This window comes from Nomascus leucogenys, chromosome 4, assembly GCF_006542625.1.
Source record: "Nomascus leucogenys isolate Asia chromosome 4, Asia_NLE_v1, whole genome shotgun sequence".
Lineage (NCBI taxonomy): Eukaryota > Metazoa > Chordata > Mammalia > Primates > Hylobatidae > Nomascus > Nomascus leucogenys.
Window position 1 is genome coordinate 59,535,428 of NC_044384.1, and position 27,350 is coordinate 59,562,777.

Below are 27,350 nucleotides of genomic sequence, written 5' to 3' on the forward strand. Positions count from 1 at the left end.
AGGTGGAAGGCAAAGGTGGGAAGAGGTCAGGGCTCTGAGTGCTGGGCTGTGGAGTCTGAGCTTCACTCTACAGTGCTGGTGAGACACGATAGGTTTTAGAGAAGGGAAGCCTCATGCTGATGCCCCAGTGGGTACTGACTATGCATTTGTAGCCAAATCAAAGTATTTCCCATAAAGTCATCTATCTCTTCCCAGATGTTGGGACTTCCAATGGCAATGGGAAGTGAAATACTGAGTAATTGGGAGATCAAGCAAATTATTTACTAACAAGGCACACGAAGTGATTTTTCACAGGCAATGTTAATGTTTTTCTTTTTTATGTATAGTTTTGAAATTCTAAAAGTAACAAAATCACAACTACCAACATTTAGACGACAAAAATTATCCATAATCCCACCATCTTAACACAACCACTATTATCATTTTACTGTTTTCTTTATTCATATTTTCTACCTATTTTCTTAGATTCCAAGAAATAATTACTTGTTTAGAGGTTAACATCTTATTGTTCTGGATATATATATATATATAGCTATATATATATATATATAGCTATATATATAGCTAAATTTAATAACAGCAATGTCTGCAGTACCAGTTTCTCAAATACTAACTGGCATTTCAATTTTTTGAGACAGTTTCTCTCTGTTGCCCAGGCAGGATTGCAGTGGCGTGATCTTGGCTCACAGCAACCTCCACCTCCCAGGTTTAAGTGATTCTCATGCCTCAGCCTCCCAAGTAGCTGGGATTACAGGTGTGCACCACCACACTTGGCTAATTTTTCTATTTTTTAGTAGAGATGCGTTTTCACCATGTTGGCCGGGCTGGTCTCAAACTCCTGGCCTCAAGTGATCCTTCCGCCTCAGCCTCCCCAAGGGCTGGGATTACAGGCATGAGCCACTGTGCCCGGCCTGGCATTTCAATTTTTAAAATCTTCAGTAATAAATGAAAATTTTTATCGTGTTGTTATAATTTTTATGGTTTTTATTATTCATGAGAACAAACATTTTCCAAGTTTGTTTACTAACTGAATTTTTTTGTGCATCTTATTCAGTACCATGGATAAAGTTTTGTCAATTTTCTGATTATATCAATGCATTCAGGGTCCCAAACCTGCCGAAGTTTAAAGAGAAAGATACTAAGGGAAAAAACAGGAAAAGATGGTAGAAAAGAATCACCCTGGCATTTTCAATCACGTAAACATTTGCTAGGTGCCCTAGCTGCAGGTATACAGCTCACTGAAACATGAATTCCAATTTTATAGGGTGAAATATATATTTAGAACCCTCTTCTGGAACTTTCTTCTACTTATCTAGCATCCGAAGTGCCTGGACGTTCCTGATTGGTTTGCAATGTGTTTTATTTCCCATCCCCAAGTTTCACAACTGCCAGCCCTGGGACCAACAGTCACAGGCTGTAACACAATGTCTTGCACATCCCGAGTATTTAATAAGCTTTTGTAGATGGGCTCTTACCATCATCATCATTGTGAAAGGCAAACATACAAAATTTGTTGACTAATGTAATGAGTCATGAGTAACAGAAGTTTATTAACCAAACACTACGTGCATGTAGAGTACAGAATAAACACTTTATTATCACATCAGAGGAAAAGACCATCTAGAGGCTCAACAACCTAGGAAAACTGTGAAGATTTCTTCAAATTGTTAAGAATATCCATGTATATGGGTTTCACATTATTTTGCTATATACAGTATCAATTTTTCCAAAAGCCAAGAGCATTTATTCTACTAACCATCCTGGACTTTTACTCCAAGAAAAAATACACTGAGTCTGTAAGTAATTTATTAGTATTTTGATCATTGCTGCCTTTTTTTTTTTAAGGTAAGAAGATCTAATGCATCCTATATCCAGTAAGTAGAATTATCTCTTCATCTGGGACCTGGAAATCCTGAAATAAAAAAGGATAATGCAATAAACACAGTTGCAGGAAAGTATGTTAGCTATATACTATGAAGTACTCTTAGTTTACTTATGTTGAACAGCTTAGCTATTAATACTCAAATTGAGTTAAAATGAAAATTCCTTCTTAAAAAATCAAATGTAATATGTATTACATTTCACGGTACATTAGTAGTTCTTTGTACATTGAATAAATACTAAATCACCTAGGTGTCTATGTTCTATCACATCTACAAATGTCACTTCCTAATTAACAAAATGTTCTTCCTTTAGTTTGCTTTTGCACTTAAAATATATACAATTGACTTTTTGGGAAAAAAATCTGAGATTCATTGCTTTGTTTTGTAAAGACCAATAGCTTCTGTATAGTCTTTGTTTAAATTGTGGTAAAATATACATGGCATTAATTTACCATTTTAACCATTTTAAAGTGCACAATTTATGGCATTAAGTACACTCACATTGTTGTGCAACCATCACCACCAGAACCTTTTTATCTTCCCAAACTGAAACTCTGTACTCGTTAAGCACTCACTTCCCATTTCCCCATCCCCCAGCCCCTAGCAACCACGACTGTACTTTCTATGAATTTGACTACTCTAGGTACTGCATGTAGGTGGAATCATACAGTGTTTGTCTTTTGTTTTGTTTTTTGTTTTCTAAGACAGGGTCTCACTGTGTTGCCCAGGCTGGAGTGCAGTGGTACAATCACAGTGTCCTTTTGTGACTGGTTTATTTCACTTAGAGCAATGTTTTCAAGGTTCATCCATGTTGTTGCATGTGTCAGAACTCCTTCCTTTTTTTAGGCTAATATTCTTGCACATATTTACCCAGTTTTGCTTATCAATTCAGCCACTGATGGACACTTGGGTTGCTTCCATCTTTTGGCTATTGTGAATAATGCTGTTTTGAACATGGGTGTACTACATAGCTACTTTTTAAAATTGACACAACAGCGCTGTCTTTTGACATACATATTTTATGGAAAACATAAGATTTTTCTGGCTGACGCTCAACCTTGTAATTTGGACCTTGGTGCAACACAATAATAGGAGAGCTATTTGTCAGTATTTCAAATTATAAAAAGAAATGTAGGCCAAGCACGGTGCCTCACACCTGTAATCCCAGCACTTTGGGAGGCCAAGGTGGGTGGATTACCTGAGGTCAGGAGTTCGAAACCAGCCTGGCCAACATGGTGAAAACCCGTATCTACTAAAAATACAAAAATTAGCCAGGTGTGGTGGCGCATGCCTGTAATCCCAGCTATTCGGGAGGCTGAGACAGGAGAATTGCTTGAACCTGGGAGGCAGAGGTTGCACTGAGCCAAGATTGCGCCGCTGTACTCCAGCCTGGGCAACAGAGTGAGACTCTTTTTTAATAAATAAATAAATAAAAGAAATGTAATGAAAGAGAGAGAACTCTGTACTTTTAAAGAACTTTTCACCCAGTCTTGATCTATCTGATAGAAAGGCTTGTCAGAGAAAAGAAAGTTAGAGTTCAGAGGCAGCCAATTAAATATAATTAACTCCAAATGAAGATAAACCTTTTCTAAATCATAACTGAAGGCTATAAAAAAATGAGAATTATATTATTGTTATTGTTTTTTTTTGAGACAGGGTCTTACTCTATTGCCCAGGCTGGAGTGCAGTGGCATGATCTGTGCTCACTGAAGCCTTGACCTCCTTGGCTCAGGTGATCCTCCCACCTCAGCCTCCTGAGTAGCTGGGACTACAGGCACTACCATGCCTGTCTATTTTTGTATTTTTTTAGTAGAGATGGGGTTTCTCTATGTTGTCCAGGCTGGTCTCAAACTCCCGGGCTCAAGCAATCTGCCCGCCTCAGCCTCCAAAAGTGCTGTAATTACAAGCATGAGCCACTGCTCCTGGCAGGGAATGATTCATAGAATCCTGGGTTCCTCAGTGTGCAGTAAATCTCAAATACAGTCTATTCAACCATAGATTTTATATATTTGTTAGTGAAGGTGACAAAAAATAAGTGATTAAGAGAACCTATTTTCTATCCAATGAACTATCAAAAGCTTATAGAGTGGAAAGAGAGTGGGGGAAGTCAGGCTCAAAGCAGCTAAATGGAAAGAAGATTTTGCATGCAGCCTGAACTGGATTTTCATCCTGCTTACTATATTTTCTAGACGTGTCACTTTGGCCAAGATCCTTAATCTCAGTGTCATCTATAAGGTAACTAAAGTACTACTGCCCCGCTAATCTGTGGTTTTGCTTTCCAAGCTTTCAGTTACCCGAGATCAACTGCGGTTTTAAAATATTATGTGGAAAATTCCAGAAATACATAATAAGTTTTCAATTGCATGCCATTAAATCTCATGCTGTCCCTGCCCCCTTCCTCTCCGGAGGTGAATGCTCCCTTTGTCTAGCGGCTCCACGATGACGACACTCCCCAAGTTGTTCTCTTAGGAACACTTTCTGTGTTCAAGGAACCCTTACTTTACTTAACTGTGGCCCCAAAGCACAAGATAGGGATGCTGGCATACTGTTATAATTGTTCTATTTTATTATTAGTTATTGTTGTTAACCTCTACCTGTGACTAATTTATGAATTCAACTTTATCATAGGTATGTATGTATAGGAAAAAAACATGGCATGTATAAGGTTCAGTACTATCTGTGGTTTCAGACATCCCCTGGGGGTCTTGGAACATATCCCCTGTGGATAAGGGGGAACTACTGTAAAAGTTTGTGTTTTATAGAGTAGTTGTGAGAACTACATTAACCCATAATGTGTGGCTCATGATACTCATTGATAGATGGTAGTTGCAACAATAACAAATAATATTATCAAGTAACTGATTCATAATTGACTCTCAAAAACATTAATTTTTTGCTTTCCTTTACCTAAGTTTACTTACACGTTTGAATTTGTAAAGGGAATGTTTTTCTAGACCAATAATTTTCAAATGTTTTTGCTCTCTCATACTTCTTCAAAGGAAACTGAAAAAGTTGCAACATACTTGCATGTCATTTTTCTATATAAGTTGAAAGAATAGCAAATTGTTATTTTCCCATGTGTGTAAATATTAGCAGGTCATCCCTCTTTAAAATGTACCAAATGGAATCTAAATATCCTTGCAATTTGACCCAGCATCATCCATTGAAACAAATATACAAGTTTTTCTTTAACAGTGAGAAATTTTATCTCATTCCATTTTCTCCCTAAACTCTTATTTCAATCTACATTCCTAAGAATTTTATCCTAATGTAGTATATTTTTATGCTTAAATATCTTTTGTTGATCCATAAAATTTTGATCATTTTTAAATTTTAAAAATTAAGAATATCCTGTGACATCAAATTCTAGGTATGAAATATTTATTCCAGATTGGGCGATCATTATAATTATTTTTGTATATACTTGATCAAAATAACATAAATATACTACAAATTTCTATGACTACTAAACATATAAAAGTAAAATTTTAAACAAATATATCTCTTAATGAGAAGGAAGAGCTTTTTATACTCCAATAAGTTAATGTATCCACTAATAATTATTATTTCTTCCTAGAACAAGACAGGATTAAGCATCATGACTGTCCCTATTGGGGGATGTTTTTATAGATGCAAGCACTGTGGCACCTACTGGCATAAATGCACCTGCTGACTGGAATGTTCTTTCCCCAGATCTTCCCCTGCTGGTTTCTTCCCAGTATTCAGGTCTCAGCTCAAATGTGACTTCCTCAATGAGGCCTCCTGGTGATCAGATCTAAAGCACCCTCTACACAATCACTGTTTAGTGCTATACCCATTAATTTACTATCATCACACTTGTCACTATCCGCAGATATCTTGTTTGGTTACTTTTGTAGTGTTTGTCGCTGCCAGAATATCAGTTCTATGAAGAAAAGGACCTTGTCTGTCTTGCTGTTTGTAGAAACGAGGAAGGCACCATGATATAAATGTGTGTTAATGAATGAAATTTGTCTGAGAGAACCATTCATTCTAACCAACATTTATGGAGTAACCACTTTGAAAAGAACCATTCTGTCTTTACTATCAAGCCAAGATACTCAAGGAAGGCAGCAGAAGTGGAAGCTCAATGTGGGCAGAGGAGCCTCGTCTTGAGATGTGATTTAGCTGGTATTTGGGTGGAACAAATAAACCAGCCTCAAAATAACACAAGGGGCCGGGTGCAGTGGCTCATACCTGTATCCCAGCACTTTGGGAGGCTCGAGGCAGGCAGATTACTTCAGGTGAGGAGTTCGAGACCAGCCTGGGTAACATGGTGAAACTCCGTCTCTACTAAAAATACAAAAACTAGCTGGGCATGGTGACGGGTGCCTGTAATCCCAGTTACTCGGGAGGCTGAGGCAGGAGAATTGCTTGAGCCTGGGAGGCACAGGTTGCGGTCAGCTGAGATTGTGCCACTGCACTCCAGCCTGGGTGACAGAGCAAGACTCCGTCGAAAACAAAAAAAGAAAGAAAGAAAAAAAACACACAAGGATGTGCAACTGATGCAGGGCAGGTGAGCAGGAGGGTTCTTGGTTTTGCTCAGGAAAGAATTTAAGAGCTACCTGGTAGAAGAAAAGCTCTACTGATGTGGCAGCATTACAGCTCCCTGAGTGCTCCTGCAGAGCAGGGCTACCCTATAGGCAGTGTGCTGACAGCAGTAGCTCAAAGGCAGGTCTGCAGTGATATTTATAACCTACTTTCAATTACATGCAAATTAAGGGGCAGATTATGCAGAAATGTCTAGAAAAAGGGTGGTAACTTCTGGGTTGTTGGCTCATTGCCATGGAAAGGGGCAGTAAGCGCTGGGTATTGCCATGACAATGGTAAACTGACATGGCACACTGGTGGGCACGTCTTATGGAAAACTACTTCTGCCCCGTCCTTGTTTTGACTGCTCCTCAATTTGGTCCCATGTCGGAGCCCTGCCTCCAGAGTCAAGCCCTGTCTACCTCACGATTATTATGTATCAGGTTTTAAAAAAATAACACAAGTAAGGCTGGGCATGGTGGCTCACGCCTTTAATCCCAGCACTTTGGGAGGCCGAGGTGGGCAGATCACTTCAGGTCAGAAGTTTGAGACAAGCCTGACCAATATGGTGAAACCCCGTCTTTCCTAAAAATGCAAAAAAAAAAAAAAAAAAAAAATTAGCTGGGCATGGTGACAGGCGCCTGTAGTTCCAGCTACTTGGGAGGCTGAGGCAGAATTGCTTGAACCCGTGCAGCAGAGTTTGCAGTGAGCTGAGCACTACTGCACTACAGCCTGAGGGGCAGAGCAAGATTCCACCTCAAAAAAAAAAAAAAAAAGAATAACACAAGGAAATTAAACACAGATAATGTGCATGTGGATAATCTGGAATATTTTCAGCCTGGGATCTTGCTGGTGCTTGGAAACGTGTAGAGAAATGTGTAGGGACGGTTTTTAGCCGGTGTGGGGTGGGGGAATGCCAACATATGGTTGGCTTTCCACAGTCCTGCTAAAGCCCTGCAATGTGCAGAACAACCCGGTCAAGCTAAGAAAAGTCCCACCCAAAATGCTGAAAGCACCTCTGTACTCAATCAACAGTTGAGGCAAAAGGATGCTTGCAAGTACAACACATGTATCAGTGCATTTTAAACTCATTATAAAATCGTTCTGTAAACCAAAAATAAAATTCTAAGCCCCCGAACTATCTGAAAAGACCCCTCCTCTGTGTCAGAGGCATTCCAAAATAACCTCAAAAACTAGTTCAGGCCATGATGGGAAGGGGAGCCAGACATGCCTCATTATTCCCTCCTCCGTTTGGAATTTAGGCAGAGCTGACCAGCATTGACATCGACACAGGCCTTAAGACAGGTAGAACACACTCTTTAAGTCTGACAAGAAACATTTAACAATCTGTCTCTCTAAAGCCTGCTACCTGGAGGTTTAATCTGCATGATGAATCCACGGTCTCCACAACCCCTTATCTTAACCAGATATTCCTTTCTATTGATTCAAATCTTTTTTTTTTTTTTTTCCCATATGGCCCTGTCGCCCAGACTGGAGTGCAGTGGCGCTTTCTCAGCTACTGCAACCAACCTCTGCCTCCCGGGTTCAAGCGATCCTCCTACCTCAGCCTCCTGAGTACCTGGGGTTACAGGTGCGTGCCACCTCGCCCCACTAATTTTTGGATTTTCAGTAGAGACAGGTTTCACCATGTTGGCCAGGATGGTCTCGATCTCCTGACCTCGTGATCTGCCCGCCTCGACCTCCCAAGTGCTGGGATTACAGGCGTGAGCCACTGCGCCCAGCCCTCTACTGATTCCAAATCTTTAGATAACAATTCTTTCAACCAAATGTATAAAAAATCAAGTTGCAGCCCAACCACCTTGGGGACCTGTTCTCAGGATCTGCTGAGGGCTCTATCACCGGCCATTGGTCACTCATATTTGGCTCAGAGTAAATTTCTTCAAATATTTTACAGAGTTTAACTCTTTTCGTCAACAGTTCCCACTCCCCAGTGTTAATGTTATAAACAATTCAGTAAAATTGGAAAATGTGGTATTAAAAACTTGGGGCCAAGTGCGGTGGCTCACACCTGTAATCCCAGCACTTTGGGAGGCCAATGCGGGTGGATCACCTGAGGTGAGGAGTTGGAGACCAGCCTGGCTAACATGGCGAAACTCCATCTCTACTAAACATGAAAAAAAAAATTAGCCTGGCGTGGTGGCGCGCGCCTGTAGTCTCAGCTACGCGGGAGGCTGAGGCAGGAGAATTGCTTGAACCCAGGAGGCGGAGCTGGCAGTGAGCCGAGACCACGCTACTGCACTCCAACCTGGGTGAGAGAGCAAGACTCTGTCTCAAACAAACAAAAAACCTTGGAAAAGCCCTGGCGGTCTTTTTTTTTTTTTTGAGACAGAGTCTTGCTCTGCCGCCCAGGCTGAAGTACAGTGGTCGGATCTTGGCTTACTGCAACCTCTGCCTCCCAGGTTCAAACAATTCTTCTGCCTCAGCCTCTCAAGTAGCCACCACGCTCAGCTAATTTTTGTATTTTTAGTAGAGACGGGGTTTCACCATGTTGTCCAGGTTGGTCTTGAACTCTTGACCTCAGGTGATCCACCCGCCTCGGTCCCCCCCAAAGTGCTAGGATTACAAGCGTGAGCTACCGCGTCCAGCGCCCTGGTGGACTTTAATCAAGTAGCAAAGCTGCATTATACCACTTACTTCGGTTGCCTTCAGTGAGAAAGAAGAAATGGAAATGCAAATCACTTATTAGTTGTAGGAAACAGATCTCAAATAGCAGTTTTGTTGATAAGACCTTAGGAAAACGTGGGAACTGTGCTGCTGGCTTAGAGAAGGCGCGGTCGACCAGACGGTTTCCAAAGGGAGCAGTCCTTCCCAGCCACCGCACCTGCATCCAGGTTCCCGGCTTTCCTAGGACTCTCAGCTGTTGCCCTGGGCTCGGTTCTGTGCCACACCCGTGGCTCCTGCGTTTCCCGCTGGCGCACGCTCTCCAGAGCCGGGGTCGCTGCGACCCCGCCGAGCAGGAAGAGGCGGAGCGCGGGACCGCGGCGGGAAAAGAGCGCGCGGAAGTGGTCCTGCCACTGCGCCACTTCGCCTGCCTCCGTCCCACCGCGCCACTTCGCCTTCCTCAGTCCCGCCGCTCGCCACGCCACTTCGCCTGCCTCTGTTCCGCCGCCCGCCGCGCCATGCCCGTCGCCGGCTCCGAGCTGCCGCGCCGGCCCTTGCCGTCCGCCGCACAGGAGCGGGACGCTGAGCCGCGTCCGCCGCACGGGGAGCTGCAGTACCTGGGGCAGATCGAGCACATTCTCCGCTGCGGCGTCAGGAAGGACGACCGCACGGGCACCGGCACCCTGTCGGTATTCGGCATGCAGGCGCGCTATAGCCTGAGAGGTGACGCCGCGGGCCCCTGCGGGACCGGTGGCGGGAAGGAGGGAGGCGCGGCTGGGGAGAGCGCTCGGGAGCTGCCGGGCGCTGCGGACCCCGTTTAGTCCTAATCTCAATCCTGCGAGGCGGGGGACGCATCGTCCTCCCCGCCTTACAGACGCCGAAACTGAGGGTCCCATTAGGGACGTGATTGGCGCAGGGTAACACACACAGGAGCGACAGCCGGGAGGTGAGCCGGGTCCCAGCGGCTCCACGGCCAGGGCTCGCAGTCACCCCAGTGATGCTGTGGCCCCTAAGGCGGGCGTGGTCGGGCAGCGTTTGCCCCATGCTGGAGAGTTAGGGAGAGCTGCCTGGGCTTGACCGCGCGCTGGTCTGAAAGTCCTGGCTTTTGCCCCTCCTCCTTTTTCCCCTGTTGACCATTCCGCTTTGCAGAGTTTTCAAAAACTGGAGCGAAAATGATGTGGGCGGGGCAAAGGCGGCGGGAAGAGGAGGGAACTGAAGCTGGCGCGGGAACTTGGTTTCCTGACGGCCTCCCATCCAATCCCCATCAACCAGCTTTCCTCTTAAACCTTGAAAAGAGAAATTCGGGAGTTCGAGTATAAGTTCTTATTCGTCCTTTCCTCTTTTCCTTTCAGACAGGAGCACCCCAGGCAAAAAATGTCTCGCGGGTTATTGGCGCCAGGCTTTCAGGGGACAGTGGGGCGCAGTGGGGCGGGGCGGGGCGGGGCGGGCACAGGACGTTAGGCAGCCGATGGCTGCCGTCCTGTCGTCCTGGATCCTGCGCCTGTTGAGAGGGGGAGGGGACTCCAAGGTGTGTAAGCCAGGGGCTGACCTTGACCTCTCAGATAAATGGAGCGCAGCCTTGACACAGGGGTGGAGGTGGTTTTGAATGGGGAAACCCATTCTTGGTGAAGCAGATTCACTGTAGTTAGCGGAAAAGCCCTCCAGCCCACGGACCCATCTGGAGACGAATACACACCAGCTGCTGTGGCTGATCCGCCTGGGACAGCTTGGGGAGTTTTGTCTGAGGAGAGGGATCCACTTTTCTGCAGCTCCAAGCCCAGGGGCCTTTGATGAGCCATAGACCTCATTTTTAACCCACCTTTCTGCTTAGACATTGAGCAAGTTACTTCTCATATAGCTTCCCTATATGTTAAAAATGGAGGAAATAATGCTTGGTAGACAATTCTGATAAAAGCAGGTGCTTGCAAAAATCTGTTGTCTGAATATAAACTATACCACAAGAGAGTGTGGGATGAACAAGTACTGCATTTAAAGATAAGTTTTTACACTTTTATTTCTCTGTGGCTCGACACTTCTGATGCCTCCCTTTTTGTTCCTGGGACACGTGCTTGGTGTTGTCTTCACACCTTTGTGACAGGATTAGCACTAGTGGGCAGTGGACGATAGCTCCTCCCTTTTTCCACATGGTCATCCCTGCCCTCGCCACCATCTCAGTGTGTGGAATTCCTGTGTCCAGTGGTCACCGGGGCACAGAAGTGCTGTCTCAGCCTGAATTGGGTCACTGATGTGACTTGCAGCCTGGGAGCTCCACCCTGATCTCTGGCCCACTTTGCGGGAGTCTAGGCTTTCTGGATGCTCCAGGGCCTCACGTCCCAGGGCAGTTTTCTTCCCTGGATGGCATGATCTGTCTTCCCATCTTGAAACCGTATGGCAAATTGTTTTTCAGATGAATTTCCTCTGCTGACAACCAAACGTGTGTTCTGGAAGGGTGTTTTGGAGGAGTTGCTGTGGTTTATCAAGGTAAAGAAGTCGCTGCTATTAGAAGTCAGTAGTCTGTTCTCAACACAGCAGCCAGTGAGATCCTTTCAAAAGCCAAAGCGGCCAGGTGTGGTGGCTCACGCCTGTAATCCCAGCACTTTGGGAGGCCGAGGCAGATCACCTGAGGTTAGGAATTTGAGATCAGCCTGGCCAACATGGTGAAACCCTAGTCTCTACTAATAACACAAAAAATGAGCCAGGTGTGCTGGTGCATGCCTGTAATCCCAGCTACTCAGGAGGCTGAGGCGTGAGAATTGCTCACGAGGCAGAGGTTGTAGTGAGCTGAGATTGTGGCACTGTACTCCAGCCTGGGCAACAGAGGGAGAACCCATCTCAAAAACAAAAAAAGACAACACCAAAGGTCAAAGCATATCATTCCTCACCCTCAAGCTCTTAGTGGCTCCATTTCACTCAGTAAAAACCACGGTCCGTATGGGGTCCCTTTTTCATCTCTGGCCTTAGCTGCTGCTCTCTGTGCTAGCCCTGTTGTTCTTGTGAGTTTTTGAGCACACGGGGACATCCCCACTCTCTGGAACCTTGGCTTCTTCCTTTGAGAAGGCAAGCCTTCCTAGACTTCCTGATTTAAAACTGTGACTCTCCCCCAACCTCCTTGGTTTTTCTCCATAGACGAACGTCACCATCTGATGTATGTCAACCTTTCCCTTCCCCTGTTAGAAGGGGGACAGCAGATAGTAAATAAATAGGTGAAATGTGCTGTAAGCTTTATGAGGGCAGAGGATTTGTTTCTCGTGTTCACTGTTGTATCGCCAGGGCCTCAAACACAGCCTGCCACATAGTAGGAGTCAACATATATTGATCACTAAATATAGATACCACCTGTGTTCCCATGTTCATGTAAACTCTAGAAGAGTCTCTTCAGTAACAAGGTGAACCCCTTCCAGAGTACTGAGTAGGTACCTCAGGCCGGGGCCAGAGTGCTGTGAAGACAGGCAGCAGCCCAGCCCAAGCTTCTCTGTGTTCCGTGTCCTGGTCTAGAACCAGTGATATTCTGACCAGTGCTTTTTGGAAGGTGGCTGAGGTCTGGGCTCAGGTCTGGGCCATGCTAGAAGCTGGGATCCCTTCTATAGAGCACTTGGTGTGGCTTGTATGGTCTTGAGGCAAGCCAGACCCAAGCCCTCTTATCCCATTTTAGAAAGGGCTTAAATTTGGATCCAGCCCCAGTCTGCCTTAGCTCTGTATTCTTGGGGTATTTTGTTCTGTATTGGCCTATCTCGACCAACAATGAGCCTTGGATTTGAAACATCATCAGAAACCTCAGAAGACAACATTCTTAAACTGGCTAGAGCCTGGTCTGAATGGATGAAAAGGAGAGACTTTTGAAGCAATATGTAAAAGATTAAGAAATGATTTGTTGGAAATTAAGAAAATCGAGACAAACTCAACAATAGAAAGGGAGGAAGCAAGATACTCAGAAATAAAATGCGTTCCCCTGTTTCAACTTAATGCTTCAGTTCAGGATTCTAAGGAATCCTTGCCAGGAATGTCAGACTCACCTTGATAGTTGGAGTTACTCCATTGGTGACTCGATCAAATACAGGAGTTGATGCATCTGCACTGTAAAACACTGATTAGTCTGATCATTAGGAATATCCTGTATGCCAGGTAGAAGTTACACTGAACAGATTGCATGTAGGCATTAAATTCATTTTGAGTTATTACATGTAGACAACACATTTCATTAAGAAACATAAAACTGTCAGATAAGTGGAATACTCAAAAGCACTTGGAGGTGTTTAGTCTAGAAAGCTTAGTTGAGGGGAATGGAAGAAAAGATGTGAGAGGGTGGTTCCAAAGAAGGGATCAGACTGTCCTAAAGCCCTCAGGAATCTGGGCTGGGACCAGCCTGCTTAAAGATAGGATGGGCAGCTGGGTGTGGTGGCTCACGCCTGTAATCCCAGCACTTTGGGAGGCAGAAGCGGGCGGATCACCTGAGGTCAGGAGTTCGAGGCCAGCCTGACCAACATGGAGAAACGCTGTCTCTACTAAAAATACAAAATTAGCTGGGTGTGGTGGCCCATGCCTGTAATCCCAGCTACTCGGGAGGCTGAGGCAGGGGGAGGGTGGCTTAGGGTGCCGTGAGCCACGATCGCGCCATTGCACTCCAGCCTGGGCAACAAGAGCGAAACTCTCAAAAAACAAAAGGATGGGTTCCATATGGGTGGTGTCAAGTGCCCACCTCCCAGCAAGTCAGCAGGGGCCAGAGGCCCTTGTAGGTGGTGTCTCGGGGGGATCAACTGAGATGGCTTAGGATTTACCTGGATTCCTGCTCTGCTCTCCCCATCTCTTCCAGGGATCCACAAATGCTAAAGAGCTGTCTTCCAAGGGAGTGAAAATCTGGGATGCCAATGGATCCCGAGACTTTTTGGACAGCCTGGGATTCTCCACCAGAGAAGAAGGGGACTTGGGCCCAGTTTATGGCTTCCAGTGGAGGCATTTTGGGGCAGAATACAGAGATATGGAATCAGGTGAGGAGATAGAACAATGCCTTTCATTTCCCGAGTGCCCTTCCTATCACATGTTTGCTCCGTTGTTTTAGATAAGGTCTGGGGGATGAGTCAGTGTCACAGGAGCTGATGTATAGCTTTGACCTTGTGAGGGGCGGTGCCAGGGTAAGCCACAATTAAGCCTCATGAAGGCTGTTTCACACTCTTGATGATTAGTACTTACTGGGCACTTGGCACTTTCCATACATGTGTCATCAGCAGATAGCTGCATGGTTGGTGTTCGTGTTGGGGAATGGGAAGTTCCTCGGTGGGACAAGGGACAAAATGCCCCCATTGCTTTGTGGTGGCTTTAATATCCCTTCCAGGCTGAGCCACAGCGTGCTGTAGGTGGCGCTGCTGTGAAGCGCAGTGCCAGGGTCACACTCCACTCCCAGCCCTGCAGAGGTGGAGAAAGAATGAAACATCTCACTCCTAGACTTCCACTTTCCTGTCACTGCTGGTGTCACCTCTTGCTGGATGTCACAGAGCCAAGCCCCTCCCACCTGTCCCTAGGAAAAGCAGATGCCACCTTGGGATGTGGGGTTTGTGTGTGCAATTTACTAGCTGGGCAGAGACCAGCAACCTGGAGAGCAGGTGTCTCATCTAAGGGGAGTCACATCTCACCTCCAGCTACCTGGAGGAATTTGGGCCTGGTGATGTCAGAATTCTTCAGTAAAAGCCTAAAACCTACATTTTATGTGCTATCATGAGATCTGTTAAATGTTAGCAACTTCAGGAGGTTTAAAAATGCTGTGTGGACCTAGAATAGGCAAGTTCCGAAAGGCGGAAAGTGGAATGATGGTTGCCAGGGACTAGGGAACAGGGAGGAATGGGGAGTTCATGTTTAATGGGCACAGAGGTTTTGTTAGGGATGACGAAAAAGTTCGGGAGATGGGTGATTGTGATGGTTGCCCAACATCAGGAATGTGCTTAATGCTTCTGAATTGCACACAAAAATGGTAAGTTTAATGTTACGTGTACTTTATCACAATGAAAAAAGTTGCTGTGTGGGCCAAGTTACTTGTGCACGTAAGTGTTCTGCAGGTTGTTGCCTGCACCTCAGTTGTAGGGTGTCCTTAGGATGTGAGGCCAGTCCCCTGGCTTAATGATGCTTTAAATCCTGCCTAGTATTCAATTATTTCTTCTCGCTTAAAAGGCCTAATAAAATTATGGTCTTAGTTTACAGTGGTGTGTACGCTTAGCTGTTGGATTTTAGTAGGAAAGTTTGTCCCTCTTTGTTTTTAATTTTGTTTTATAGATTCACAGGAATTTTTTTTTTTTTAAATGCACAGAAAGTTTCCCTGAACTCTACCCAGTTTCCCCCAGTGATAATATCTTGGGTAACATCCTGTATAAATTCACATTGGTGCATTCCTCAGAGTCGTCAGATTTTGCTGGTTTTACGTGCACTTGTGTATGTGTGTATTTGCAATTTTAGCACGTGTAGATTCTTGTAACCACTACAATCAAGTTACAGAACTACACCACCAAGGTTCATCTTTTTAAAATCTTTGATGTTACCTTTTTCGGAACTGTGACCATGAGAGGACTTTCCTCCCAAAATTTTGAGAACTACTGAACCAGAATATAGTCTGACACTAATAGGTAGAAACTTAACCAAAGGAGATTATGAAGCTCTGCACTTCAGTTAACAAATCACTTCTCAGCTTCCAGTTCCATCTCAGAAGGAAGGAAAGGGATTAAAATCCAGAGACCAGAAATGGGAGCAAAGTACAAGGTGGTGTAATCATTATAGAGGTTTCCTGATGTTTCCAAGTCAGTCGTGTGTTGAGCTGCTAAACTCTAAAGTAATTTTAGGTGGAAGTGTCGGAAGCCTGCTGCTGAGGTGATAGAAAGGAATCCATGGTCCTCTGTTAGTTGGAAAGTATATGGAATACTATATTCTGCATAAGATACAATACTTTCTGTGAGACAAGGATGAACTAGATTTTGTCAGTGAAATTGTGACAAGAATCGCTGATGGGTTTAGAGCCTAAGTTCATGGGGAGCACTGGAAGAAATTAAGATTGTTGAGATTGGAAAGGGTTAGCTATGGGGGGAACAGGAGGAAGTGACTCCATGACAGACCAAATATTCAAAGGACTGTGTAGAAGAGGAAAAAGACTTTCTTAGGGCTCCAGGGGACAGAGCCAGGAGTCAGACAGGGCCTTGAACTCAACCCACTGAGATTTGCAAACTTTGTGGAATGCACCAGATATCTTGTAGCCATGGGTCAAGGGGGGACCCTGGGTGAGAGGCTGTAATAGATGACCTCTAAGGCCATCTCATGACGTGTGTGATTAATGTATGTACCTGTCCTCTCTTTTTGACAATTCTACAGATTATTCAGGACAGGGAGTTGACCAACTGCAAAGAGTGATTGACACCATCAAAACCAACCCTGACGACAGAAGAATCATCATGTGCGCTTGGAATCCAAGAGGTTCGAAGAACCCCATCGTCTTCATTTATTCTAACCATACTCTTAGAGGGAAGCAATGTGGTTTTGTGCAGAGGCACCTGAGGGAGGCAGGACCCTGGGAACTTCTCCCAGCCACATGGTTGTGTGACCTTGGGCAAGTCACATTTTGCTACACTTTGATCTTCAGATCATGAGGTTGGGCCCAGATGAGTTTGGTTGTTTTTTTTGAGACAGAGTTTTGCTCTGTTGCCCAGGCTGGAATGCAATGGCATGATCTTGGCTCACTGTAACCTCTGCCTCCCGGGTTCAAGTGATTCTCCTGCCTTAGCCTCCCAAGTAGCTGGGATTACAGGCATGTGCCACCATGCCCGGCTAATTTTGTATTTTTAGTAGAGACTGGGTTTCACCATGTTGGTCAGGCTGGTCTTGAACTCGTGACCTCAGATGATCTGCCTGCCTCAGCCTCCCAACCAGATGATCTTAATTTGTGTATTTATACTCATTCTTACTCCGAAAAGGGCTTTAAATTGCCTAGAAACTACATGTAAGATGTTAACATTTTAAATGGAAGCAGATGAAGTTCCAGCTCGCTGCCACCTCACTAACATTTTTAATAATTATATTGTAAAATTCAACTCTACCAGGGTGTAGACCCAGGTGTGGTGGCTCACACCTGTAATTCCAACAACTCCAGAGGCCCAGGTGAGAGGATCAGTTGAACCCAGGAATTTGAGGCTGTAGTGAGTCATGATCACGCCATTGCACTCCAGCCTGGGCAACAGAGTGAGACCCTGAATATTTAAAAACAACAACAACAACAAAACTCTATCAGGATGTCATAAGTACTTAGGGTGAAATATTTGCATCTGTAATAGAGACTTCTTTATTTTTTTTTTTTTGAGACAGTCTCACTCTGTTGCCCAGGCTGGAGTGCAGTGGTGTGATCTCGGCTCACGGCAACCTCCACCTCCCAGGTTCAAGTGAGTTCCCATTCCTCAGCCCCTGAGCTGGGACCACAGGTGCAGGAATTTTTGTATTTTTAGTAGAGACAGGGTTTCACTATGTTGGCCAGGCTAGTCTCGAACTCAAGTTGGCCTCAAGTGATCTGCCCACCCTGGCGTCCCAGTGTTGGGATTACAGGCATGAGCCACTGTGCCTGGCCATGTAATAAAGACTTTTAATATAGGAGGGTGTACCAGAAGCACCAGTTTCCTGTGGCAAACAGAATTATTCCTGCTGTATTTGTAATTTGGTGCCATGAAGGTAGTCCAGATCCCTTCAGCTCTGATAAGAGCATTGCTTCAGCCATAAATGGACATCTGCAGAAAGCTTGCACCGATGGATAGTCTCCCTCAGCTCCGTGCCATTGCTGCAGGGGCTGTGGGTTATGGACATCACTGCCGCCCAGTGGCTCTCCTGGTCTCCACCATATGAGTTGGCTTCTGTTTCTCTCCTGTTTTACTTTGCCTTTAGCTGTGGTCTTTCAAACCACCACCCCTCATCTTCCTCTGTGCTGGTTCCTCAGATCTTCCTCTGATGGCGCTGCCTCCATGCCATGCCCTCTGCCAGTTCTATGTGGTGAACAGTGAGCTGTCCTGCCAGCTGTACCAGAGATCGGGAGACATGGGCCTAGGTGTGCCTTTCAACATCGCCAGCTACGCCCTGCTCACGTACATGATTGCACACATCACGGGCCTGAAGGTGGGCTGTCTCGGGAAGGGTGACTTGCCAGCCTAACACACTGAGCTCTTCAGTTCTTTAATATGGGAAAACAAATTGTACAGTTTAGTCTCTGATTAGCTTTTAAATTTGATATGTGTAAGTAAGACATGAACCGGTTTTTACTTTGAAACCTTCCTTGTCTGGAAGGTTTTCTGGCCCTGTGGTATATGCACTAACAGACCTATACAGGTTGTTTGTGATATAGCTTCTATGGATTTTCTCAAAAGCTATGCTGAGGTTGGGTGTGGTGGCTCATGCCGGTAATCCCAGCACTTTGGGAGACTGAGGCAAGAGCAATTGCTTGAGGTCTGCAGTTCAATACCAGCCTGGGCAACATAACAAGATGCTGTCACTACAAAAAAATGGAAAAGCTACACTAAATTATTTTTTTTTAAAGCCTTGCGGTGTCTGCATATTCTACTGTTTTTAAATGATGTTTTAAAGGAATTGAAACTAACATACTGTTCTGCTTTCTCCCCTGGGATTATAGCCAGGTGACTTTATACACACTTTGGGAGATGCACATGTTTACCTGAATCACATCGAGCCACTGAAAATTCAGGTAAGAATTAGATGTTATACTTTTGGGTTTGGTACCTTCTCTTGATAAAAGGTTGATTGTGGAACAGGCATCTGCTCAATGCTGTGTCCAAGATAAAGATGACTGCTCCGAATGTGGGACTTCAGTTTAGGGAGAAGTGGTGGGTAGGTGGGCAGGACAAGGCAGGCATCTGCCTCAGCAACCATGGGCACTTAACATGTCAGGTGCTGTGAGGTACTAAGCACCAGTACCAGAGAGGGAAGAGCCACATTCAAGCCAGGGGATTGTCCAAAAGGGGGCATTTTAACTCATTTTAACTTGAAGGAGAATTGAAGTGCAAATGTTTTTCCCTTTTTTTTTTCTTTGAGACGGAGTCTTTCTCTGTCGGCCAGGCTGGAGTGTGCAGTGGTGCGATCTCAGCTCACTGCAACCTCCGCCTCCCGGGTTCAAGCAATTCTTCTGCCTCAGCCTCCCAGGTAGCTGGGATTACAGGCACATGCCACCACACCCAGCTAATTTTTGTATTATTAGTAGAGATGGGGTTTCCTCATGTTGGCCAGGCTGGTCTCAAACTCCTGACTTCAGGTGATCCGCCTGCCTCAGCTTCCGAAAGTTCTGGAATTACAGGCATAAGCCACCACCCTGGCCATAAATATTTTTTGTTAATTTTACATTAAGTACAATATTTAGGTCCAAACCTCAAAAGTCTGTTGAAATCCCTAAGTTATAGCAGCCAACAATTGATTTGAAATGGCAATAAAAATGTAAGTTCATCTGCTTCATGAGCCTTAAGGAAAAAAACTCAGAACCAGAAACTTTTTAGCCCCTTTCAGGTTAGATCCAGGTTTTAAAAGTTACTCCTTTGAGGGAGTTTGGCTGCTCTTGAGTGGAAGGTGACTTCAGGCTGATTCTCTCTGGCTCTCTGCTCCAGTCGTTTTTAGACATAGTAATAGGTTGTGACCTGTCTTCACATCCTAATTGCCACTGTCTGTTCATCCCAGGAATCCTGGCTTTCATCCCTTTCTGTTCACTGTCCATGCATGTCATCTTTCCTTCTTTCTGCCAGGGACAGATGGGTTAGGGATTGTGGAATTCAAGTAAACTTAGAGCTACTATGAGTTACAGATCGACGTGTTCCTGTCTTTAATAAATTTGCCAAGAGTGATTATAAGAACTTACACCTGATGAGGCACCAGGCTCCTGACACTATAATGTCACAAAATACCCTTCACTCTTGATCTGTGCAAGAAAACAGCTGGTTGTGCTCCAGTCATGTTACATAACCTATGGCAAGGTATCGACAGGATCATACTCCTGTAAAATAAAACTTTGTTGATCACAACCTGTGTACTTGTTTCATGGACATGAGGAGCAATTACAACAGGTTGTACAATTATGGCAAAATAATGGTCTTATTTTGGTTTTAGCTTCAGCGAGAACCCAGACCTTTCCCAAAGCTCAAGATTCTTCGAAAAGTTGAGAAAATTGATGACTTCAAAGCTGAAGACTTTCAGATTGAAGGGTACAATCCACATCCAACTATTAAAATGGAAATGGCTGTTTAGGGTGCTTTCAGAGGAACTCAGAGGATATTGTCAGTCTTTAGGGGTTGGGCTGGATGCCGAGGTAAAAGTTCCTTTTGCTCTAAACGAAAAAGGAACTAGGTCAAAAATCTGTCCATGACCTATCAGTTATTAATTTTTAAGGATGTTGCCACTGGCAAATATAACTGTGCCAGTTCTTTCCATAATAAAAGGCTTTGAGTTAACTCACTGAGGGTATCTGAAAACGCTGAGATTATGAACAAAGTGAGGAGAATGAAATGTGTGTGCTCTTAGCAAAAACATGTACGTGCATTTCAATCCCACGTCCTTATAAAGAAGGTTGGTGAATTTCACAAGCTATTTTTAGAATATTTTAAGAATTTCACAGGCTATTCCCTCAAATCTGAGGGAGCTGAGTAACACCATCAATCATGATGTAGAGTGTGGTTATGAACGTTTAAAGTTATAGTTGTTTTATATGTTGCTATAATAAAGAAGTGTTCTGCATTTGTCCACGCCTTGTTCATTCTGTACTGCCACTTATCTGCTCGGTTCCTTCCTAAAATAGATTTAAAGAACTCTCCTAAGTAAATGTGCTGTATTCTGGTTTGGATGCTACTTAAAAGTATATTTTAGAAATAGTGAATATATTTTGCCCTATTTTTCTCATTTTAACTGCATCTTATCCTCGAAATATAATGGCCATTTAGGATAGAGTTTTTTTTGTTTTTTTTTTTTAACTTATAACCTTAAAGGGTTATTTTAAAATAATCTATGGACTACAATTTTGCCCTCGTTAGCTTCAGCATGGTGTGACTTCTCTAATAATATGCTTAGATTAAGCAAGAAAAAGATGCAAAACCACTTCAGGGTTAATCAGTGAAATCTTTTTCCCTTCGTTGCATACCAGATACCCCCTGGTGTTGCACGACTATTTTTATTCTGCTAAGTTATGACAAGTGTTAAATAGAACAAGGAATTATTCCAACAAGTTATGCAACATGTTGCTTATTTTCAAAGTACAGTTTAATGTCTAGGTGCCAGCCCTTGATAGATATTTTGTAAGAACATCCTCCTGGACTTTGGGTTAGTTAAATCTAAACTTATTTAAGGATTAAGCAGGATAATGTGTATTGATTTGCTAAAAGAATCAAGTAATAATTACTTAACTGATTCCTAAGGGTGGTATGACTTTTAGCTGAACTAATCTTGATCGGTAGGATTTTTTTTAATCCATTTTTGTAAAACTATTTCCAAGAAATTTTAAGCCTTTTCACTTCAGAAAGAAAAAAGATGTTGGGGCTGAGTACTTAATTTTCTTGAGCAGCAAGGAGTTTCTTCCAAACTTCACCATCTGGATACTGGTGTTTCTTTACAGATTCCTCCTTCATTTCTGTTGAGTAGCCGGGATCCTATCAAAGACCAAAAAAATGAGTCCTGTTAACAACCACCTGGAACAAAAACAGATTTTATGCATTTATGCTGCTCCGAGAAATGCTTTTACGTCTAAGCCAGAGGCAATTAAATTTTTTTTTTTTTTGACATGGAGTCACTGTCCATTGCCCAGGCTGCAGTGCAGTGGCGCAATCTTGGCTCACTGCATCCTCCACCTCCCAGGTTCAAGTGATTCTCCTGCCTCAGCCTCCCATGTAGCTGGGATCACAGGCACCTGCCACCATTCCCAGCTAATTTTTTGTAGAGACAGGGTTTCACCATGTTGGCCAGGCTGGTCTCAAACACCTGACCTCAAATGATCCACCTGCCTCAGGCTCCCAAAGTGTTGGGATTACAGGTGTAAGCCACCATGCCCAGCCCTGAATTAATATTTTTAAAATAAGTTTGGAGATGGTTGGAAATAGGGCAGAGGAACACATTTTACTGGCTATTTGCCAGTTAGTTAACTCATCAAACTCTTTGATAATAGTTTGATCTCTGTTGGTGAAAATGAGCCATGATCTCTTGAACATGATCAGAATAAATGGTCCCAACCACACAATTGTAGTCCAAATTTTTTAGGTCACTAACTTGCTAGATGGTGCCAGGATTTTTTGCACAAGGAGTGCAAATGTTAAGATCTCCACTAGTGAGGAAAGGCTAGTGTTACAGAAGCCTTGTCAGAGGCAATTTAACCTCCAAGCCTTGGCCTTCAGGCCTGAGGATTTTGATACAGACAAACTGAAGAACTGTTTGTTTCTGGATATTGCAAGTAAACAGGAGTCAAAGCTTGGTGCTCCATGGTCTAGTTCACGAGACAGGCATGGTAGTGGCTGGCAGCGTCTCTTCTGCAAGGGCCACAGCATTTATGGGCAGGGACACAAATTACCTTGGCCACAGCTTACCTTGGGAGGCATGTAGGAAGCCCGCTGGATCATCACGGGATACTTGAAATGCTCGTGCAGGTGGTCAACATACTCACACATCCTAAGAGGAGGGAATCAGATTGGGGCAATGATGCCTGAAGTCGGATTATTCACATGGTGCTAACTTAAAGCAGAAGGAGTGAGTACCACTCAAATGACAGTTGGCCAAGGCTTAGCTGTGTTACCATGCGTTTCTAGGCAAGTCTCTAAACCTCTGTGCTTCAGGTCCTTTTCTTCTAAAATATAGCAATGTGAGGTGGGGACTTTGATGACATGAACACACGAAGTCCCTCTAGAGGTTTTGTGATGCCATTTAAAAGGCATCAATTCAGACTCTGTAAATATCCGGAATTATTTGGGTTCCTCTGGCCAAAAGTTAGATGAATAGATTACAATTACCACATTTTGTGATCTATTTTTCAAGAAGCATTTGTATTTTTTCATATGGCTGCAGCAGCTGCCAGGGGCTTGGGGTTTTTTTGGCAGGTAGGGTTGGGAGGGCCATTTTGTCACTGCCTCAGCTGGGCATCTAGGAAGCATTAGCACTGTGAGGCTTTCTCAGTACACTTTGCACCTGGAAAACAATCCGAACAGGTCCATGGGACCACAACTGAGGAAAGTGGGACACACCCACCTCCATCCAAGAACCGAGACATCTAAGGAACCAAACCCAGGTGCAGAACAATAAAATACATTCCATACTCCCCACCCAAAAATAAAATCACCAAATGAGGTACCTTTCAGCTATACAAATGATTTAGATGAAGAGCAGAGGATTTAGAATCAGGTCAATCTGTGTTCAGGTTCTGCGTCAGCCACTTTGTAGTTCTGAGGCTTGGGGCAAGTGACTGAGCTCTGCTGCCTGACTTCCATCACCTGTTATTGAACAGCTGTGACAGGCAGGCTGATATGGTTTGGATTTGTGTCCCTGCCCAAATCTCATGTTGAACTGTAATCCCCAGTGTTGGCGGCGGGGCCTGCTGGGAGGTGACTGGATCATGGGAAGTGATCCTTCATGAATGGTTTGGCACCCTTTCCTTGGTGCTATTCTCAAGATAGTTATCACAAGATCTGTTGTTTAAAAGTGTGTAGCATCTTCCCCCCTCACTCTCTTCCTCCTGCTCTTGGCCATAAGAAATGCTTGTTCCCCCTTCGCCTTCCACCATGATTGTAAGTTTCCAGAAGCTGAGCAGAAGCCGCTATGCTTCCCATGCAGCCTGCAGAACTGTAAGCCAATTAAACCTCTTTTCTTTATAAACTACCCAGTCTCAGGTATTTCGTTATAGCAGTGCAAGAATAGACTAATAGTATAAAATAGTTCAGCTATATTAAAAGACAGCACCTGTCTACTCACTACCCCTCTGAAGAGAAAAACAGTTACCATTATTACTGAAGCCTCCTATGTACCTTCAAGGGTCCCATTTATCACTCACAGTCCCAAATTTGGCATTTCCCTTTCCCAGTGAATGCTTTTGTGCCTTTGCTATATACTTGCAGTGATCTTTCTGTGAGACATTTAATTCCAGGAGACAAGAAAAGTGTAATGAGCAAAACCCTATGTGTGCAGATGACTGGAAGGAGATTGTCCTAATTTAAAAGCCCACCTGGGGCGTTCTGAGAAATAAGATGAAATAAATGTGCATCTAGACCATGGAAGACTCCAGTACTGGGAAGAGGAGATGGGACAGAAGTACAGAATACACGTGATGAAAACGAGGTGGTTAAGGGAGTAGTGTGGCTGCAAGCCTCACCTTCAATGTACTTAAAAAATAAAGTGAGTCAGCTACCAGACCCTATCTTAGGAGGCAAAATGACTGTTCATTGGTGGGTCTCTGCTGTTACTGCCCCGTGTGGAGAAGTGGAAGCAAAACCAACTCCGCCTGAGAGTTATAGGACATGCCAGCAGACAAGGTCTTAGTGTGTTTTGGTCATGAAGGCAGAATTTACAAGCTCTGGCCTGGATTGAGGGACCCTACTGAAATAGAAAGTATTAATGCCACATTACTGACCTGTTTTCAAGGCTTGCAGAGACTGATATGTAGTCAAATATAATCAGGTGCTGCACCAGTTCACAGAGGCCAACTCCACCAGCATGGGGGCAAACAGGAACTAAAAGGAAATTGTTTCTATTTAATACCAAGAGTAGGGCAGGGAGAGGAAGGGGTGAAAGGGAACTTTCTGGTTTTTCTTATTGCCCACAGGTGATTAAATCACTCGTTAATATTTAGGAATGAAATTCCAAGATGAAAATCATCAAAAATTCCCGGAATAAAGCTAAATGAGAGTTAGAAAAAAATCAAAATGGCAAACTACAGACTCCCATGCATATGAATTGCAAACCATCAAGGGAGGTGCCTGATTAGTGGGGAAATGAAGGTCTGGTCTGCAGCCGCTGCAGCACACTTACTTTCAAACTTTTTGGCCATCAGCAATACTGAGAGGTTCTCATTGACACTGCCCAGTCTGCAACTGTCAATCTGGAGGAACTGCAGGGCCTTTGCCTGTAGGAGTTGCTTAAATATCACTCTATTGTGGCACTGGAAATAGAATTGAAAATAACACCAATAGAAGAGTCAGCCTTGGCCTTCAGATCTCTAAACCTGGCAACGCAGCCACTCTATGCCAATCACTATTCATCAGTGGCCTTCAGGAAGCCCAGACTGTATTTCTTCTTTGTTCTCGCTGGGCATGAGGCAAGCTTTTATAGCGTGGGCAGGGACCTTGTGCTCACTTCTTTACAAATCTGCTAATGCAACAGTGTGAGCCAGGTCAAAATCACACTGGCTCGCCATTTATGAGGGAATGACTGTCACAGCGACTGATAAGTGGGATATGAAGCATCAGGATGAAATACGGTGACGGTGATGAGCAGGTGGCACAGACGACAACACGGAACCACGGCAGAGCAGTATTGCTCCTTTTGCCGGGAAAACTGAGAATCAGCTCCTCACGCTGCTCTGCTCGTGGGCTGACTGCAGCAGGTTTTGGCAGGCACTTGGGCTTCATTTATAAGCTCAAAAAGTGAATGCAGTCATGTTTATTCAATTTGAAAGCTGGCTTTCTTAAGACCATTTTCTGCCCTTGCAATAGCAACTTTAAATTGCTGCCTTTTCAATTTCAATTAGACACTTTGAAAAAGATAACTGACCTTAGTCATATAAATTGGAGAAATAGCCACAAACTTTTTCTATATCTGACTCTAGACTCTGATAAAATGACCCAGTTTCTAAGATGATGAAAATTTCCCAACTCAAAATACAGCAGGTGATGGAGCCTAACACACAACTGTGTCCTCGGTCACTGGTCAGTGTGTACTGACCCCAAGGGGACGTCACCCACCTGTTGGGGGCATCACTCACCTGTTCTCCTGTGGCAATGCCAATTCCTAATGGGACCAGTGCCTATAAAATAGAAGGCAGCCTGGTGTTATTTTCCTAAGTTTTGAACTGCAACTCCTAATGTTTAAAAACATTTATAGCTGAAGGAGGAAATGGCCCTGCTGTTAAGCCATGTGAAGACTCAAGACTGGCAAAGGATGTCCCCAGGGCTCTGTGTATCTGCAGAGGAGAAGGTGAGTGCTGCTGAGCTGCCGCCACCAGCCCCGTTCCTGACCAGGGCTCTACAGATCTCCGTCTGCGGTGTCCTGGCCCATGCTGCAGCTACGCTCCTCCCAACGTGGACAGCACCTCCCTCTCCAGCCTGCGCAATGGCATAAGGACAGGGCCATTTGGAGTGGCTCATTGTGGACTCACAGGGTCCAACCTTTGGCCAACTCCTTCCTGTGGGTCATCACTCTGTCAATTCCCTTCCTCTTGCCTCCCTGAGAAATCTCCTTCTAGAACCCTCTCATATCTGTTTTGTTTTTGTTTTTGTTTTTCAGACGGAGTCTTGCTCTGTCACCCAAGCTGGAGTGCAGTGGCGTGATCTTGGCTCACCGCAACCTCCACCCCCCCAGGCTGAAGCGATTCTCGTGCCTCAGCCTCCCAAGTAGCTGGGATTAGAGGTGCACGCCACCATGCTGGCTAATTTTTGTATTTTTAATAGAGTTGGGGTTTTGCCATGTTGGCCAGGCTGGTCTCAAACTCCTGACCTCAGATGATCCTCCTGCCTCGGCCTCCCAAAGTGTTGGGATTTCAGGTGTCAGCCACTGCACCTGGCCTCATATCTTTGTTGATTCCAAAATCCTCTTCCTTAAGGCAGGAAAAATACGTGAAAAAAAAAAAATCCTCTTCCTTCCAGCTCAGTGAGTGGCCTTAGACCTCAATCTGCAGGTTAGGCTGAGACCGTTGCTCACCTGGTAGACTCCTCACCTGGTGAGGTACTGGACTCTGCACCTGAACACAGCCCTGCTGCTCTCTGTCCTCTCACCTGGCCCCTGAACACTACCTCACTCACCTGCCACCTGGACTCTGGGTGCTCCCATCCATCCTCTACTGTGACTGCGACTCCACAGCTACTCTGCACAGGCATCCTTGGTTTCTCCCTGGTTTCCCTTCCCTTTGTTTAGGATAATAGCAATCACACCAAGAGCTAACATTTTTGGAGCTCTAAGTACCTGTCAGGTGCTGTGCAACACACTGACTGAAATGATTCCTGGTCTCAATCCAATGCGAGAGGAGCCATTGTTATCCCCATTTTATAGAAGATGAGAAAACAGGTGTGCTGGGTTTGAACTGTTCCCGGATCACAAAGCTAGAAAGTGGTA

At 44.6% G+C, this 27,350-nt stretch overlaps 3 protein-coding genes and 1 long non-coding RNA gene across 14 annotated transcripts in view; 2 read left to right on the top strand and 2 right to left on the bottom strand.

Moving 5' to 3' along the window:
• The window catches only part of CLUL1 (clusterin like 1), a 54,879-nt gene extending 52,513 nt beyond the window's left edge, over positions 1-2,366 (top strand). For 2 of the 4 annotated variants that reach the window (XM_003262017.4, XM_030810672.1), the window contains one exon: positions 1,846-2,366. In XM_003262017.4, the coding sequence (XP_003262065.2) occupies positions 1,846-1,849 (4 nt within the window). In that variant the 3' untranslated portion in view covers positions 1,850-2,366. The remainder of the gene's footprint in view (positions 1-1,845) is intronic. The other 2 variants (XM_003262016.4, XM_012506258.2) reach the window with 2 other exon arrangements.
• On the bottom strand, positions 1,574-13,948 carry LOC115834750. 2 transcript variants are annotated; one of them, XR_004029651.1, is made up of 3 exons: positions 13,829-13,948; positions 13,067-13,127; positions 1,574-1,912 (listed from the first exon to the last, which is right to left on the bottom strand). It is a non-coding gene; the product is annotated as an uncharacterized LOC115834750 (long non-coding RNA). The 2 variants fall into 2 exon arrangements; XR_004029652.1 differs by lacking the exon at positions 1,574-1,912 and adding an exon at positions 11,821-11,860.
• TYMS (thymidylate synthetase) lies at positions 9,100-20,798 on the top strand. Its single transcript, XM_030810680.1, has 7 exons — positions 9,100-9,776; positions 11,461-11,534; positions 13,864-14,038; positions 16,398-16,499; positions 18,004-18,179; positions 18,691-18,762; positions 20,169-20,798. Exons 1-7 carry the CDS (start codon positions 9,572-9,574, stop codon positions 20,304-20,306), a joined length of 942 nt encoding a protein of 313 aa, XP_030666540.1. The 5' UTR covers positions 9,100-9,571; the 3' UTR covers positions 20,307-20,798.
• The window catches only part of ENOSF1 (enolase superfamily member 1), a 42,305-nt gene continuing 32,594 nt past the window's right edge, over positions 17,640-27,350 (bottom strand). For 3 of the 7 annotated variants that reach the window (XM_030810676.1, XM_030810677.1, XM_030810675.1), the window contains 5 exons: positions 26,005-26,046; positions 25,053-25,182; positions 24,655-24,754; positions 22,625-22,706; positions 21,209-21,697 (listed from right to left, as the gene is read on the bottom strand). In XM_030810676.1, the coding sequence (XP_030666536.1) occupies positions 21,596-21,697; positions 22,625-22,706; positions 24,655-24,754; positions 25,053-25,182; positions 26,005-26,046 (456 nt within the window). In that variant the 3' untranslated portion in view covers positions 21,209-21,595. Of the gene's footprint in view, positions 21,737-22,624; positions 22,707-24,654; positions 24,755-25,052; positions 25,183-26,004; positions 26,047-27,350 lie in introns of all 7 variants that reach the window. The other 4 variants (XM_030810673.1, XM_030810679.1, XM_030810678.1 and 1 more) reach the window with 3 other exon arrangements.

Coding starts and splice junctions, on each gene's coding strand:
- TYMS (XM_030810680.1), top strand. CDS start 9,572: ATGCCCGTCGCCGGCTCCGAGCTGCCGCGCCGGCCCTTGCCGTCCGCC. Junction 9,777..11,460: donor GGCGCGCTATAGCCTGAGAG/GTGACGCCGCGG, acceptor ATTGTTTTTCAG/ATGAATTTCCTCTGCTGACA. Junction 18,180..18,690: donor CACACATCACGGGCCTGAAG/GTGGGCTGTCTC, acceptor CTGGGATTATAG/CCAGGTGACTTTATACACAC.